This window comes from Bison bison, unplaced genomic scaffold (genome assembly GCF_000754665.1).
Source record: "Bison bison bison isolate TAMUID 2011002044 unplaced genomic scaffold, Bison_UMD1.0 scf7180017864375, whole genome shotgun sequence".
Lineage (NCBI taxonomy): Eukaryota > Metazoa > Chordata > Mammalia > Artiodactyla > Bovidae > Bison > Bison bison.
Window position 1 is genome coordinate 949,743 of NW_011494947.1, and position 17,692 is coordinate 967,434.

The 17,692-nt window shown below is 48.8% G+C and overlaps 1 protein-coding gene across 1 annotated transcript in view; it reads left to right on the forward strand.

The window, feature by feature from the left end:
• DDX31 (DEAD (Asp-Glu-Ala-Asp) box polypeptide 31) overlaps positions 1–17,692 on the forward strand; it is a gene marked incomplete at its 3' end in the record, with an annotated part of 74,349 nt that overhangs the window by 36,229 nt on the left and 20,428 nt on the right. The window contains 4 exon segments of the mRNA XM_010856771.1: positions 1,013–1,152; positions 5,161–5,242; positions 11,784–11,895; positions 16,833–16,850. Of these exon segments, the coding sequence (XP_010855073.1) occupies positions 1,013–1,152; positions 5,161–5,242; positions 11,784–11,895; positions 16,833–16,850 (352 nt within the window).

Consider the following 17,692-nt stretch of genomic DNA (forward strand, 5'->3'; position numbering starts at 1 on the left):
TCTGCAGAGTGGTATTTTTAAGCCCTTCTGTGAGAGGGCCAGGGGGCACATGCCCTGTTTACGTGAGTCATAGTTGATTCACATTTTAGTGGAATTGCAGGATTGTCACTGGCTAGAGATCTGCTCTGCTCACCGCACACAATGACTTTGCGACCAGAGGCATTGTGTCTTCTCTCCTGCCGGCCACAGGGCAGATGTGAAATAGGAAGGATGATTTTAATGTGTGGGAGACGAGCCACATAGAGTTGATCATTGAGTGCCCCCCTGTAATTGTGGGTATGGATTAGTTTAGTATGCCTGGCCTGCCACCGTGGTCATCTCAGCCCATGGTGTTTGAGCCGGGTAGCAGCAAAGGACAAAAGGGCAGAATGAGTGCAGGGTCAGTTAGCGTTAATGATGACCAGTTACTGCCAGGGAGCATGCCCGTTCTGCTGAATTCGAGCATTTGCCTGTCTCCCGGGCCAGGAACGCTGTCCACAGGAGCAGAGTGTGTCCCTTTGGAAGGGAACCTACCTCTGAATCCGCCTGCAGCCCCGCTTCACGGGGACTGGGGGGCCTGCAGCGAGGCGCTGGGACCCGATCCCTCTATACCGTGTGCGCCATCTTCTGTGCCCGCAGCCCCACTGCTCTGTCTCTCGAGGAAGTAGGCCAAGGTCGTGCGGCCATCCTGCCTGCATTCTCACCTTGCCCAGTCACCTCCGTGAAAAGATGCAAATAGGAAAGCGAGGAGACCTGTGGAGAAGTGAAATTAAAAAGGAGATATTGGGACGGGAAGATGTCTCGTTTATCTGAAACTTGGCCACTGTTCCTGTTGGCGTGTTGGAGCCTTGTTATTTCCAATGAAGCCGGGAGTTTCAGGGTTGAGTGACTTCTCCTTGTGATGGTGGTGGGGTAACCATAGCACCAGGATTTAATTCTTGGGATACCTGGAGGCAGGTGAGGGGTATTGCACTTCCAATTAATGGCAATCCCTTGATCTGTGAATGCCTTCATTTTCGTGCCCCTCTTTTAGTACAACGCTCCGTCTTCACCTGCCGAATACATCCACCGGATTGGGAGAACGGCCCGGATTGGCTGCCATGGGAGCAGCCTGCTCGTCTTGGCTCCTTCGGAGGCAGAATATGTCAACTCGTTGGCTTCTCACAAAATCAAGTGAGTCAGAAACCTGAACGGGGTTTCCGCTGATCTCTCCTAATTAACTTTCTGTCGCTTCTTACAGTGGCTGGGCCTTGTAAGCTGACGAAGAGCCATTAACCCTTGTGATCCCTCAATGAGTCCCAGGATAGCCAGTGGCAAAGACTAAAACCCTTCATGCCGCCAGCACATGACAGCTCTCCCCGCGTTGCCGCTCCGAGTCAGGGAATGAGCGGTTGCACTCCGTCTCTCTTTCAGGGAGAGGTCTGCACTCCATCGCTCTTGCTGTGAAGTGAGTGTGCACCACCCTCCCAGCCAGCTCCCCGAGGTCTCTTATAGTCACTGAGTTTTGTCTCCTGCAGTTCATTAACGTTTTGGACTTTAGAGGTGATTTATCTGTGAGAAAAATGATGCTTTGGACTCATCACTTTCCCTCCTCCTGGAAAGTGTGCCAAGAGAGGAAACCGTTCCGAGCGGGTGAATTATTGTACACCCCACATTTGGGGGCAAGGGCGCCCAGTCAGATGGCAGTGTCTCACATCCCCCAGCGTGAAGCCCCAGTCCCCCTCCCTCCGCCTGGGTTGGGGACCCCATGGGGCTCGGCAGCTTGGAACCTGGGCCGGGGGCTTCCATCCAACCCTGATCTTCCTGAACAAGGACAAAGATGGAGGGCAGCAGCTCAAGCTGGCCAGGCGATCCTGATGAAAGCAGGAAGTGTTGACCTGGGCCCTAGAGACGAGGTGGTTTTGTCACGTTTTCTGTAAAATCTCCAGCACCTGGAGTAATAGGCCCTCAAAATGGGCTTCAAAACGCATGTGTGAAAAACTCACACTCATCTACTTAGGTTCATGCATTTCCTCTGCTCAAAGCACAGTGATGCCAAGAGCATGTTTGGAGCACAAGTTGGCAGCCCAGTGCACGCTGGGCACGAGAGTGGCCGGCCGCTGTGACGTCATGCGGTGATGCGGTGCACAGCGTAGCTCACTGGAGGGTCGTGTTCCTGGGTGGCTTCCTCGCCCAGCCTGTGTTTTACGTAGCAAGGCTTTTCCTCTTGAAGTGCAGGACTGGGAACGCCGTCACCTCGCCATCTGCACTGACGTGCCCTGGCCGCCCTCTTGGACGGGAGAACTGTGCGTGGCTGTCCCCACGGGGAGCACCCCACTCCCCGCCCCGCGTCTCAGCCAACTGCAGCACTCTCAGCACTGTCAAGGTTGCCGGTGTGATGGTTCATGGGGTGCAGCTTCCTCAGAAAACACGCTCCCCACGCCTCAGGATTGGGGAGGCCGGGACCTGCCCCGATGGGTCCAGGGGGTCACGTCAGGAGAGTCCGAATGAAAGTTTGAGCTTTCCTCTCGGTTCTCTCATCTCTTACTGTCAGGTCAAAGAGTGGTTTTTGTTTATTTCAGAAAGGCGCGCGTCTTTTCCCTTGTGAGAAAAGACTACTACTTCTGCTACCCCTGGCTATTTTGTGGGTGAGCTCTAGTCACCCTGAGTGTGATCGGGTCTGCTGCTGTGGTACTGCCGAGCGTTGTTACACGTGCCGGTTTCTGTTCAAGGCAGGGCTGTCTGCGGAGGAAGTGTATGCAGACTGTTTCTTTGACTTCATACAATAAAATTAAATCTAATAAGTCATTCCAAAGTGTGCTGTGGGAAAAGGCAGACTTGAAGATTTTTGAAATCCAAAAGGTACACATCTAAATATCAAAAAAAAAAAGGAAGAGGAAGGAGTATGTGCCTATTTGGTGCCTGAGGACCTGAGAGCCAGGCGGTGGGATGCTGGGGTGGCTGATGAATTACAGGGAAAATTCAGGAAGGCAGGCGGCAGCAAGGGCCATCACAGCAAATTGCCACCCACCTCCACGCCCCCAGTGCCACGGAACTGGCCCTGACAACATACTTCAGCAGAGGGAGCGAGAGACCCGGGCCATGCCGCCTCTGAGTGGATACTCAGAAGTTCGTCTTTGCACCCTTGTGACTTCTTGGTATTTGCCAACTTCTTCACTTTTCCCCACTTCTCCTTTGAACGTTTTTCTAATGAAAGTCACCGTAGGTTTATTAAAATGGGAAAGCTTCCTCGAAATGCGTGTCTCTTAGATCAGGCTTAAGAAAGACAGTTCCTTGAATTTATCCCGCGCTCTCTCTCCAAAGCGAGGTGGGGGTGACTCAGGGCTGTTGATAGAACCATACATAGGCAGAATCGATTTGCTCTGTTCCTCAGAAGTAGTGGCGTCTTAGACAAGGAGGAGGCTCTTTCACACTGTGAACCTCTCCGGGCCAGCCCAGGCTCCTGCTCACCTCGGGTAAACAGTGCTCCACCGCAGCCCACGAGCGGCGCCCGGCTACACGACAGTACTCCCGTATGCCTGAGGAAACTGCCCCTTCCTCTGGCATTGTGGTTCTCTGTATCCCTGGTGGTGAACAACGCTGTATCTGCCTTCTTTCTCCTCACTTCAGGATCTGACCCCAAGTTTTTACATTGCTTTTCCTTTTGTTTTCTTCCTCTTCTTTTTTTTTTTTAATAGAGGCAAGGCAGCTGGACAAAGGGAAAGACAGGACTGGGCTCCAGTTTTTACTTTGCTCCAGCTTTCCAGGCATGAATAAGAGGCAAATTCAATAGCCATAACATTTTTCTCCCACGTGAAAAAATAGATTTTCCAGGAAACTATGAACAGTTTCCCCAGCTCCTACCCTCTCTGCATGTACCTCGCCTTCTCGGGTTGAGTCTTAACTGCCGTGAAAAGATTTCCTGAATCTGGCAGCCGAGAAGGAGTGGTGCGGGCTGGGGACTGAGGGCGTTTTGGGGAAGCGGTGACACAGCGCAGGTACATCGCTGTCAGAGACGTGACGTATTCATTCATAGCTTTGTCAGAGTCACCTTTTGGAGGGAGTGGGGGTTGTCTTCTCTCTCAGAAGAGGTTGCCATTCACATTCTAATTTGCTGTTAAATTTTGAAAAAAAACAAAACATACAAGAAAAGCATTTTTCCTTTTTTGGCTGCGCTGAGTCATTGTGGCACGCAGGCTTTTCTCTGCGCCTCACAGGGTCTTCTTTAGTTGTGGCCCCAGGGCTGAATTGCCCCGTGGCATGTCGGATCTTAGTTCCTTGACCAGGGATCGAACCCACGCCCCCTGCATCGGAGGGAGGCGGATTCTTAACCACTGGACCACCAGGGAAGCCCCGAAAGTCATTTATCTTTTTAGAATCTGTTTTCCTGCCCTAGAACTCTTCCTTCCCTCTCCCTTCTTCCCTGGGAAGTCTGTTCTCCTTGTCTCTGCCTCAGGACTCTGCTCTGTGCCCTTCTTCAGGACAAAGGCTGGGGCCTTCCAGAGCCAAGGGGGACAGTGTGCTGTCCAGACTCCCCCAAGAGGCTGCTTGCAGCATCTCATCCTGGCTCCTCGTGGCTCCCATTCACAGTGAAGCCTGAGTTCTGGTTTCAGCTGTTAGCCCATAACTCTATACATTTGCCAGAGGTCATTTGGTTCTCACCCTTGAGTAATTCAGGGATGACAGTCAGGAAGGTCCCTCGGGGTAGATTAGGACAGAGTTCTGGCGCTGTCAGCGGGAGACATTGGCCACCTGTTCACTTTCAGGCGTTTGTTTACCCGACTAAGGGTCTTCAGCCACCTCCTTTATCGAAAGGGACTGTCGGAAATGTTTTTTTGGCTTGTTGCCTTCTGCTCAAGTCCAGGTAATATGTCAATAAGCAGGCCTCTGTAGTTTTCCAGATTTATTAAGAAATAATGATGTGATCCCCATAAAAGAGATTCTAAACGTAGCCTATGTACATGTATCCGGGAGGATGAGAATTGGTGGTAATGTCACCCTTCTGTCCCTCTAATGTCATAGAGTCCCCTTCCTTCCGAATTCCTGAAAGGTTAGGAAAACATTCCCTTTCCTGTGACCAAGTGTCACTTCTCCTTTATATCTGGTTAGCCAGAAGAGAGGCCAATATTATGCATCACAGTTGATAGAATAATGTTTCTGGAAGAATAAAAAGCTTACCTCTATATGTCCTTCTTTTTACAGCGTTTCTGAGGTGAAGATGGAAGACATTTTGTCTGTTCTGACAAAGGATGATTGTTTTAAAGGGAGACGAGGGGGAGGCCAGGTGAGTTTCATTGCTGACTATGCTTGCTGCTCACAGACGTGACTCATCTCCTGGTGTGGGGAGGCAGCGACTCTGAGTACTGGGCACTCCCTACCACTGGCGAGTAAAGTGTGTGTTTTCGGGACCATGAACATTAGACGAGGCCACATCTTGCTGGCGTTTCTCTCTCTTTGCTTCTGGATGCATTTGCTGGCCCATCCAGTTAATGGGCCCCCGTCCGCCCTGGGTGTCTGCCAGGCGGCAGCAGTCTCCCCAAAAGGAGGGCTCGTCCCCGGCCAGAAAGGTTCTGGAGGCAGCAGCGCTCCATGCTCAGCCCTGGTGGTCCCCCTCCAGCTTACCCACACGGACACCTGGCCTGCCCCATCCACCCAGGACCGCGTGGAAAAGCAAATATCTCAGAACCTCCTTTCAGACACACTTAGTTCATCCATTTTCTAACGTGTGCTATACGCAGAGGAAGAGTAAAGTTGAGGTCATTAGCAAGAAGAATTTTTATCGTCTGAGCACTTCCATATGGAGATCCTGAGCAGCACAGGCCTCCCCGGACAGCCTTTCCTGCTTCTTTCTGAGGCCTCCCCCTGCTCGGAAGCACTTCCACTCCCCTCTACCACGTTACTAGGTCTACCACCTAGACTTGTGTGTGTGTATCTGTGTGTGTGTAGTGTTGCTCTGTATAATTTTGTCCATGAAATTTTAATATTTGGATATTTTTGCATTTCTACCCCGATGCCTGTGGATAGACTGGAAAATCGGAGCCAAATAGGTGAAGTTTAAGAGTCTCTTTTGTGCGTTAGTACATGTATTTATTTGGATCAGTATTCTCTCCGAGGCAAGGAGTCTGTTTGCCTGACCCCGATTTAAGTTGTCCTGTTCCAGAGAGAACCTGCAGAAGTGCACTAAGGAGAGGAGAGGAGCAGATGTCTGTTGCCCAGCGTGTGTTCTGGGCCTGGCTCTGTGCTGATGAGCTCTTCCCACACTTGGTCCCGTCTTAGCCTCTCAGCAGCCCACAAGGCGGGTGTTACTCTCCCACTTCATAGATGAGAAAACTGAGGCTTAGAGAGCTGAAGGAATATCCGTGAGGGTGCACTAATAATTGTGGGTCCTTCTGGTGTGAAAGCAGGCCACCTGTCCTTCACGGGATACCAGCAAGCCTCCATTCAGTATTAATTAGGCAAGTAAATGAAACTAAAATGCTTTCTAGATTGGGTAACGTTAGCTGTTTTCATGGCTTCCCTGGTGGTTCATTGGGTAAAGAATCCACCTGCGAATGCAGGAGACGCAGATTCAATCCCTGGGTTGGGAAGCGCCCCTGAGAAGGCAGTGGCAACCCATTCCAGTATTTTTGCCTGGAGAATTCCATAGACAGAGGAGCCTGGTAGGCTACTGTCCATGGGGTCACAAAGAGTTGGACATGACTGAGCAACTAAGCAGCTGTGTTCATAGAGGTGAAATTTGGGCAGTAAATGGTACCACAGCAACAATCCCCATGAACAAGAAAAGCTATTAAGGACTTGGTTGATCAACCTGTTATATTAAGTGATATTTCACTACAGAGGGTCTGGCCCCCCCAGGCCTTCAGGCCATCCCATAATAATAGACTGTTGTCGTGGGAACTGGCTGGAAACTATAGAGACTCATGGGTCTTGGCACACTTCTCTGTTCTTTAGAAACTACTGCAAATTCTAGTTAGGGGGCAGGGTTTATTTTCTGTTTTTCCAGATGTTTCCACAGCTGTGTAATTACAGCCCCAGGACAGCTCTGTGGGCTGAGCAGGGGCACCCGGGGAGCTGTCTGAGGATGGGATAGCCCAGTGGTCAGGAGCACGGCCTTTGGGCCTGAATCCTCATCTCACCAGCTGTGTGGCTTCGGGCCAGGACTAGACCTTAGGGTCAGTTTCTTCCTGTGTACAACTGAGATAATTTTAGTTTTCTTCTCAGAAGGAGATTGAAGAATTGAGTGAAAAATAACCCAAGAGTTCCAACACAGGGACTGAAGTGTATTTATTATTATTATTATTATATCACATCAGTTAGCAGCACAAGCATATATGGAATTGAAGCTCAGACTCATTGACACGAAGCCCAGTGCCTTTTTTTTGCAGTTTCACACTAAGTGGAAAATTAGCACTTGGCTTCCCTGGTGGCTCTGATGGTAAAGAATCTGCCTGCAATGTGGGAGACCTGGGTTCTGTCCCTGTTTGGGGACGACCCCCTGGAGAAGGGAATGGCTACCCATTCCAGTATTCTTACCTGGAGAATTCCATGAACAGAGAAACCTGGCAGGCTACAGTCTATGGGGTCATAAAGAGTCAGACACGACTGAGCGACTTTCACTTTGACCGTTCTCCGGAACGAAGAGCAAGCAGCAAAATTAGTGAAGGAGATAGTGAAGGTTTCAATAACCTTGTCTTCACTTACACTGTTGCCAGGACTGGCTCTGGTTTCAGTATTTATCCCCTAAGCACAGCCCAGTTCTGTCCCGGGTGCTGATGGTCCTGTGTCTCCGAGTATCTCTGGGGAGGCTGTGGACGGGCACAGGGCGCCTCCTGTAGGACTCTTCCCCAGAGCAAGAGAACCTTCCTCTGCTCTCTCGGAAACAAGCCATTCTGTAAACATCCGCCCTGTGGCTGGCGGCCCTAGTTCCTCTCCCTAAGCCTTTTCTATGGCTCGAGACCAGCCTGGAAGGCTAGCTGGGGCTTGAGGAGCCCTCCTGAGATGGTGGGTGGGAGGCGGGGCCCAGAGTCCAACAGGCTCGGACCCGAGTCCTGGCTTCACAGTCAGTCATTCTGCAACCTGGGGCAGATCCTCCCCAGCCTGGGTTTCCCCCCTGGAGAAGGAGGACGTCTCTAGTACCTGTCCTGCCAGGCCACTGTGAGGTTTAAATAAAACAACACACGGAGCACTGTGGGTCATGTGAGCTCACCTCCGCCCTGAACTGCTGCCTTGATGGACATGATGTTTCGATATTTTTACGGTCTGGTGATCTTTGAAAGAGAAAAAGTGCTAAGTAAGGCCAGGCTTCTACCATGCCAAAATAACTAACTGGTTAACTTAGAAAACTCAACTAGTCATGCCAGGTTCTAGATGTCACATCCATCAGCACCACCTGTTTGCCCAAATTTACCTTTCATTCACAGGACAAAGCAAAACAAAAACTCAGTTGACTGCATTACTGATTATTATGTAGGTTACTGCCTTCAAGAGTGTATTATGTGCGTGAATCCTATGAATGGTAAAGAGAATAAAGTGAATGCTGGATACAACTTTTGATTCTGTTTTGCCTGAAAGATGCAGTGCCCTAATTGGCATCTTTGACGTGGGCAGTTCTTGCTGGCGTACCAGCCAGTGCCTGGCACACAAAGGTGGGTGCGGTGGCTGGGCCTTCATGCTGAGCCAGGTGCCTCATCATGAAGCCCATCCTCACCCAGCTTGGTTGAAGGCCATTGTAAATGTCCCTCTGGCACATACATTTTAGGGCTTCCATGAACAGAAAGCAAGCGAGTGAAGCATCTGTAAAATGTATATTTCATATTTAGGTATATAAAATATATATAGCTGCGTCTGGGCGTGCGAATGTTCACCCACCTACAAAGAGAATAAATTTGATCTTTCAACTTGACTGGGAAGTGCTCAGAAGGTTCTAGGGACTGTGGAGGTAAAATTCAGCTTGGCAGTACAGTGATTAAAACAAAATCCTTCCATTTAGTTTAAAAATACCTTAGAAGTTGGCAATGTCAAAACACATGCTTCAGATAAAAAAAAGTCTCCCACCCCAACTGCTCCCACCTAAAACTTTTTACAACAAAAATAACCCCGCCCAGCTGTCTTGTACTCATCTGTTGACTCTTGATAGGCATGAATTTCCATCTCCACATTATAAACACACACCCAAACATATTCTTCCTAAAAGTTTTTTTTGTCCAATGAGATACACCTATAAGCTCATCCTAACAGAAAGCTCCTTGGCATCATGAAAGATTAAAATAAGATCACTAGCCATCGTCTAGTTTTTGTGGATTGTCTGTTCTTCCCAAGACCAGAAAGTCTCTACAGACACAGAGCACTGAGTGTGTCTAGACCTTTGGAAATGTTTTTTTCCTAAACCACCCACCGTCTGCTAGTTGCGAGCTGCTTCATTAAGCAGGACTAAGTCTGTGTCTTTGAGGGTTGGGGGGGCCGGTCCTCGGAGATGTGCCCTCTGGGGTCTCACCCCCTCATTATGGGAGCTTCTTCCCTGTCTGGGGCTGAGCCGGTGCTGCCTGACTCTGCCCCTTCTGTCTTCAGTTTAAATTTAGACTGTCCTCCCCAGAAGACAACGGAAAAATACCTCGTTCATTCTCAAGAGGGGCAATTTTAAAATAAAGTATTTCTGGAAGTGGCAAGGGGCGGGGCGGGGGACTAAGACCTGCTTTCTCTTCAGTGTATGATGTTTCCTGCCATTAACTTTTTCTTATATTCTACTAAAACTGACCTCATCATTTCAAATGTGCGAACCTAGTTTTATTGCCTTTTTTCTACGTATTTTACTGGTATACACACATTATATATATGTGTATATGTAATTTTTTTTTTTTTTGGTTGGGAAGAAAAGATGCCTCATTTTGAAACCTAAAGGGGGGAATAAGAAAAGCCCTTTGTAATATATTGCCATATTATCACTAAATCCCCTGACAGTTGTGACACAGAAGCAAGTCACCTGTCACTTAAGCTTGAGGTCTCTTTAATTTTCTCCTGGAATTCGCACCAGGCTGTCTTTAATTTGAGGCCTTTATTGGAATTCTGAAACCTCTCTGCCTCCCTGGCTCTCAGATCTATTCTGAGAGCTGTTACAGAATGTATACAATAACCAACAGAGGGATTGGAGAGGGCTGGAGCTCTGTTTATTTAACACTCTGGAGGGATTTTTGTGCTTATTCGGTCCTGGCTGCCCGGCTTTCAATATCGCTTTGACAACCATTCTGCCCTTCTCATTAATTTTAAACAGTTAAAACACAGGAAAAAGAGGAAAAAGTTTTCATTATTAAAGTGCTTTACTTTTTAATAACAGAGGATTCTGTCCGCCAGGGGAAAGGGCATCCTTGCTAATTTCACATTCATATTAAAAAAAAAGCGCAAGGAAGGTGACAGTCTCGTTGCTGAGGTGGCTTAACGAAAGGAGGACAGCAAGAAAGAAGTTTGCATTTCACATCAGTTAAGAGGGTAAAAAAATCCTTGTTAATGACAACAGCAAATGTCCACTTTCGTAACACAGCTCCTGAGTGACTTTTCTCTTGACATTTGAGTGGATAAAACCCTTAGGGGGACCATGTACCGTGAAATCAGCTAGACTGTCATCAACCAAACAGATAGCAGGAATGATTTGACTAAACTAAAAACATTTTCAGGTTGTTAAGTCTCTATTAATACAGAGACAAACTCTGCCCCCAAGAAGGAGGCTTTTTCTCCCCCCGCCCCCCCCTTTAGTCTTCCTCCAGCAGCTTTAACCGTGAAACATGCCAGGGTGCCTGCGAGAGGCGCGGTCAGCAGACCCCAGAGCACGCCCCCTGTCCTCTATGGGAGTTAAAAGGAACATGAACTGGGCCTCATGCAGCTTTTCTCCTGGTGACCCACGTCGGGTGTGGCGGGTGAGGAGGGCTGGAGCTTCATTAGCACCATCCAAAGGATCAACACCTCTGGGAAGGCGGATTAGCCAAGTTTGGGTTCTGTTGATTCTCAGTTTCATATTCAGGAGACAGCGTTTGTGTCAAGATATGACACATAAGCCACGTGTTTTCGGGGGGATGTAAAGAAAGGAAATCTTTTCTCTGGGGTTGCTAAAGGCTGAAAAGAAATGAAGTTTTGGTTTTATTCACATTTTCCACCTGTAGGGTCTTTTGTGCATACAAATATGACTTCTTACAGAGGGACGGTTGGCTGCAGAGATCCATGGCGGTGGCCTCGCATGGTTGGCTGGAGCAGCCCAGTCCTCCGTGGGTTCCTGGGCACAGGGCTCTGGGCTGCAAGAATGTTTCTGGAACACTGAGAGTCTGGACCTCTCAGGAGTGAGGACATGTGCTCTGTGATTCAGGGACAGACCATGTTGTAGGCAGGTGGCTGTGGGTTGCTCTTGGATAGGAATGTCCAGGGCTCCACCGATGAATACCAGGCAGGGGGCAGATTGAAAGCCTAAGTGGGACATACAAGGTTCCTCTGAAAACCGCTTCTGTCCCATCATGTTTTAAAGGCCTGAATTGGACTTCGAAAATTCCAAAGTGTCTCCCATAGACTTTCACTTTGAACACACGTGATAAGAGGCCAGGAAGAAAAGTAAACAAGTAAATAAATAAGAGACCCGACCTGCTCCCTCACAAAGCCATCCTCATCTTTGCTTGACTTTAACATCTTTATCACTCCCTTTTCTTCCCTAGTAATATTGAAAGGATTACCCTTGGTGGCCCCTTGGTGGTTACTGTGTGATTTTACTGTTATTAAATCTATTATAAACCGCTTCATTATTCCTGACTCTGACTGTCTGTCCTCTAATCCTTCCGTCACCTTCCCAGAAATCCCGCGCCACTGGCCCCCAGGAAATCCGGGAACGAGCCACGGTCTTGCAGACGCTGTTTGAAGATTACGTGCACTCCAGTGAGGAGACGGTCTCCGGGGCCAAGAAAGGTTGGTCAATTTCTTGGGTGGTTGTAGATGGATAACCCGACCGGGCATTGTCCCACCTCAACCCACATGCCCCCTGACAGGTTGGGAGGCCAACCAGGCAGCTCTGCTCACCAGCAAAAGCCTTCAATCTCCCTAATTCTGCAGGGATTGGAAGCAGGCACGGAAGGCTTTAAAGTGATATTAAATGTTAATTTCATCCATCCTCGCGTTTTGCACAAATGAGGCTTTATCTTGGCTTATGTCAGGTCTATAGAGCTGTGACCCAGCAACTTAGGTCTCCGAAACCCATTTTCCTCTTTCTTTGAAAACTGGATAGACGAGATATGGCACGTCGGTAGGAGTTGTAGAGATGGAAATCAGAGATGAAGGCAAGGTCTGGAAATGTTAGACCAAAGCAGTTCCTACTTGAAAATACAAAGAAAAACTAGAAAGCAGTGCTGAGGAAGGGCCGCAGACCATGAGCCCAGCTCATGGGAAGTTTATGGAAGGGTCAGGTATTAACTCAGTATTTATAGCCTTTGTAGCGTGAATCAGCCCCAGGCGTTAGGTGTGGGCTCAGTAGCTCACTCTGAGCCCGAACAGAGCGCAGGGGAGGGGAGCTCAGAACAGCCCCATGTCTTCCATGCTGGAATGTGAGTGTCTTGGCTACTGACTGTCCCATGTTTGCTGATGAGACTCACCCCCGCTACGGGGAGATCCACAGTGACCCATGATTTGGAGAAGAATGCCGGGCTGGCTTACCAAGAGATAAACACTACAGCCTGTTGTTTTCTTCTTTCTATGAACTGAAACTTTTTTAAAAATTCCTTTAATATTTATTGAATTGGGCACCATTCCCGGTGCTTGGGACACACCAGGGATCAAAAGAAACAAAAATCGTCACCTTTGTAACATTCTAGTGGGGAAGCAGACAGTGAAAGTAATAAACATAATAAATGAATTACACATACATTAGATAGAGAGTCTCGGGACTCCCCTGGTGGTCCAGTGGCTAAGACTCCGAGCTCCCAGTGCAGGGGACCTGGGTTCCATCTCTGGTCAGGAACTAATTCCCACGTGCTGCAGCTAAGAGTTCTCATGCCACAGCTTAAGATTCTGTGTGCCGCAAGTAAGACTTGGCAAAGCCAGATAATTAGCTAGTTTAATTCAATAGTCCAGTGAAAGGTGATGAGAGTAATAGAGGGAACAGAGCAGATGAGGGAAATGGAGGGCTAAGGGCAGAGTGAGCCATGTTGGGATGGTTGCCATGCGAGTGAAACCCTGAAGAGTGGCCGTCCTGGGGCTCTGACTGAGGGCATCCAGGCAGGCGCCATGTGCAGTGTGCCCAGAAGGAGGCGAGGGGCAGCAGAGGCAGGGCGTGGAGGCGTCCAGGGCACCCAGCTACCCCGAGCGAAAGGGGAGCCAGCGGAGGCCTTGGGGCAGGGAGGTGGTCTGGCGGCTGAGAAGGTCACATGCGGCTGGGTGAGAACAGACCGGGGTAAAGGTGAAGGTCAGGAGACGGGCTCCCAGGCAGTTATGGTAATCAGAAAACCAGTTAAGTCTGGTTTCTAATAATATGTTCACGTGTCTCCCTGCAGTGAATTCAGCAACTCCTAAGGCTCTTCCTGAGAACCTGCCTTTGGAGAAGTACTAGAACATTCTCTCATGGAGAACAGAATGTCTCGGGGAAAGTTTGGGCACATGTTGAAAGTTAGACGAACTCAACTTGCTGTGGGATACCTGACCAAATGTTGGCCACAGGGTTGATACCAGAGTTGGAGTGAAGAGGAAGAAAGCAAAGCCACACCAGCACTATATTGCTGGCGTCAGAGGTGCTTTGGATATCCTAGCGAGCCCACAACTGTTTCAGCGTGTCTGGGTCATCAGGGTAAAAGTGACAGTAAATAGTCCTTAGAGAATATGGTTTTGGGTTGTCTCTTCATTGTTACCGTTGAACTTACTAACACCAAGAGGCTGGCAGGGTTACTTGTCTTCTTTTCAAAGGATTTTGGAGTGGGGCCACTCCCAATGTTTACGGCCTAAGAAGGAAATAAACACATTACCTTTTAAGGGAACTGCCTGTAGAACATCTTGGTCACCCCACAGCAGGCGTTAGGTTCTCTGCTCTTCTCTCCTCTTAGGATTGAATTCTGGAGGTTTGAGGAGAGGAGACCTGTAATTGCCATACCCCAGGAGCTGATTCTGTCTTTTGCATTTCCTTATCTCCATATGCAAATTCTCTACCCCTGACTCTCCTCCCCTTTAGCCATTTCAGAACCCACCTCATGAATAACTAACAAAAGCAGCTGGGTTTTGCCTTCATGCCAGAAAACTAGCTGGAAACTGGGCCAAGTATGCATTTGTTTCCTTTTGTACTTTCTGACCAAGCTATTGCTAATATCCAGGATTTCATCATGGTCAGTTTCCAGAAGCAGTTAGCCCTTTTCCCCCTCACATCTTGCATCTTGTGAGTAGAGCTTCAAGTGGTAAAAATTGTGGTAATGTAAGTTTGAACTCCAGACTCCTGAACAAAAATTTCAGAAAGCGGAGTCCTTCAGCTGCACGGCACCACTTCCACTTCCTCTTGTGGGTCCTCCCCGAAGAGCAGGGGTTATGTGTTAGGGTTATGCCTGGCTTGGAAGGGATCATCCCTCCCTGTGATTAGAGGGAGGCTGGCTTCTTGGTCAAACACTTTGCCTTTAAGAGAATTGGTGCAAGCCGCCTCTTCCACTACCTTTGGGTGGTTGTCACTGTTAATGTGCTAGACGTGTGCTCCTCTGGGGCAGGACTGGGGTTGGGAGGAGCAAGGATGGGCAGCACCTTCCAGGCTGGAGTTTTGCTCCTTTCTGCCTCCTTGACCCTAAGCATCATCCACAAGATGTTGCTCTTCCTGATCAGATGTCCAAGAATAGATTTGGTTTTATTGCTCAAAAGGACAAAATGTCCTATGTCCTTGGAAGGTATTTGGAAATAGATTTCCCTAAATCCTGTCATCCTTACGGCTCTGAAATGGGGTTCAGTGAGAGCACCAGCTCTGAGTGGCTGGAGCGTCATCCGACTTGCATCCCACAAGTCTCCTTTCATGAAAGGTCTCCTTCCATGACCTCTCCTCTTCCGCCCCATCTCCACCTCACAGCCCCACTTCCTTCCACTGCCAGCATGAGCCACTTCCTGCCCCCTGGAAGTACAACCTGCCTGTCGAGGGAGAGGACTCTTCTGCCATTTCCTGGCAGACCCCTTTCCCCGTAGCTATTCGGTCAGTCAGTTCAGTCTCTCAGTCACGTCCACCTGTTTGTGACCCCATGGACTGCAGCACACCAGGCCTCCCTGTCCATCACCAACTCCCAGAGTTTACTCAGAATCATATCTATTGAGTCGGTGATGCCATCCAACCATCTCATCCTCTGTTGTCCCCTTCTCCTCCTGCCATCAATCTTCCCCAGCATCAGGGTCTTTTCCAGTGAATCAGTACTTCGCATCAGGTAGCCAAAGTATTGGAGTTTCAGCTTCAATATCAGTCCTTCCAATGAACACCCAGGACTGATCTGCTTAAGGATGGACTGGTTGGATCTCCTTGCAGTCCTAAGGACTCTCAAGAGTCTTCTCCAACACCACAGTTCAGAAGCATCAGTTCTTCGGTGCTCAGCTTTCTTTATAGTCCAACTCTCACATCCATACATGGATGGATTAGCTATTAGTGGAGCACCTATATCTCCCAGGACTAGGCTCTGCAGCCTCAGCTCTCAGGATTGGTGTGGAGAGGAGCAGTCATTCTAATCTGCTCCAGCACAAGGGCAGTGTGAATGAGGAGGCCTGGGCCAGCATTGGGGTAAATGAGGTTTTAAAGGTGCAGACTCTTTGGCGTGTCCTGGTCCCAGCCTGCTCTTTCTGTCTAGAGTAGATGTTGGGGGTTGGGAAGAGGCAGTGTCTCCTGGGTCGTGGTGGTTGTAGCACTTTCCCCTCTGAGGACTTGAATTCGTGTCAGAACCCTCCCAACTGCAGAGACCATTTGAAACATTAAAGATCTTCCTTGAAAAACCTCGTCCCCAGTTATTAAAAAGGGGAGTGAGCACAGATGACAAGAGGGGTGCAGAGGAGTCGCCTTGGTTATTATTTCTCATCGATTGGGAAAAGGAGTTCACTTTGCTCAGTAAATAGAGCTTTGATGGGTTCCCAGGATCCTTCCAGGAGCTGATCTGCTAAAATGACACTTTTTATTACTGTTCATAAACGCCGATCTCCAGGTGCTGCCTGGATATTACGTTTAAGCTGTGGGCAAACTTGCCGGTCCAGTGGCTCAAACAGTGAGGGCGAGGGAGACTGGTGCCTGCTTCCAGCAACTGGGTGGAGAGGGGCGGGGCTACAACTGGGCCAGGAAGGCAGGGACGCTCAGTCGGCGGATGAGAAAGGGCGCTCGTGAGAAAAGGGCAAGATACTTGACTCTCACTGTTGTCGAGAGACATTCCGGGGAAACCAGGGATGGAAGAATGGTTCCTCCAAGGAGCATCAGTGAAGGTGGATCCAGAGTGCCGCCTGCCTGGGAGCCGCCCCTGGCTTCTCTCTGGCCAGTGAGGGGTCCAGGACAGGGGCCTCTCTCTAACTTTAAAACAACCCAGACGTTCCTGGTTAGACTGTCTGGTGAACAGCTCTAAACCCATGGCAATCGATGACTGTTTTGAGAGCTCTTTTAGAAACTACATCCTTTTCTTTCTCCGCTTTAAAATTCTTTTTTCATCTCCTTTTATACATATTCTTTGAATGGGTAAGAAACACTGCATTGGTCAATCCTGGGTGCTTTTGCGTGAATTTGGTTTTAAAATTTCATGAGTCTACGGTGAACTGCTATCAGTGATTCCTGTGCCTGGGGAACTGGAGGTGTGGCTCCTGGTGGAGGCAGGGTTTATAATAATAATAATAACGTGTAGGAATAATGAACATGACCCACAATCACGATAAAGCCTTATGGACCTTTTGGATTTTATAACATGTTTGTGTTAACTATTCAGAAAACTAAAATGTAATAGAAAATGTGTTCCCAATGTAAAGATCTAATGACTTCATTTTTCATAAGAAAATGGTATGCATCGATCCTGTCTTAGTTTCTTCACGCATTCTCTTGCTCATTCACTCGCACAACAAAAACCTGCTGTGGGACTTCCCCAGAAGTCCAGTGGTTAAGACTCCATGCTTCCAGTGCAAGGGGCATGGGTTTGATTCTTGGTGGGGGCACTGAGATTCCACATGTCACGTGGTGCAGCCGAAAAATAAACATGCTGTCTGCCAGGTACTGTGCTAGCCCCAGGTTTATAATGAGGAAGAAAACAGGGTCCCGCCTTCTAGGCTCATTATAAGCTACACAGTAAAATCTGAGATAATATCAGGTTTATTAAAGTGAAGTTATGTTGGGTTTATTCACTGTGTCCAGTAAGTGTTAGTCGCTCAGTCATACCTGGCTCTTTGCGACCCCATGGACTGCAGCCCACCAGGCTCCTCTGTCCATGAGATTTTCCAGGCAAGGATACTGGAGTAGGTTGCCATTTCCTTCTCCGGAGGTTCTTCCCAACCCAGGGATCGAACCCAGGTCTCCTGCACTGTAGGCAGATTCTTTACTGACTGAGCTACAGGGGAAGCCCATAGACTTCCCCTGTGGCCGGTAGGCTTATTTATTTATTTTTAGGAATTAAACAAATATGTGAGTGTAGATTTAGGTTGCTCATGTCTGTCATGCCGTCCTGGTTGTGTGTCCGTTGTTGCCTGGCAGGGTGAACTGCACAGGACAGGCCTTAGGCTGGGCAGCAGAGACCTGTCCTGACCCGCC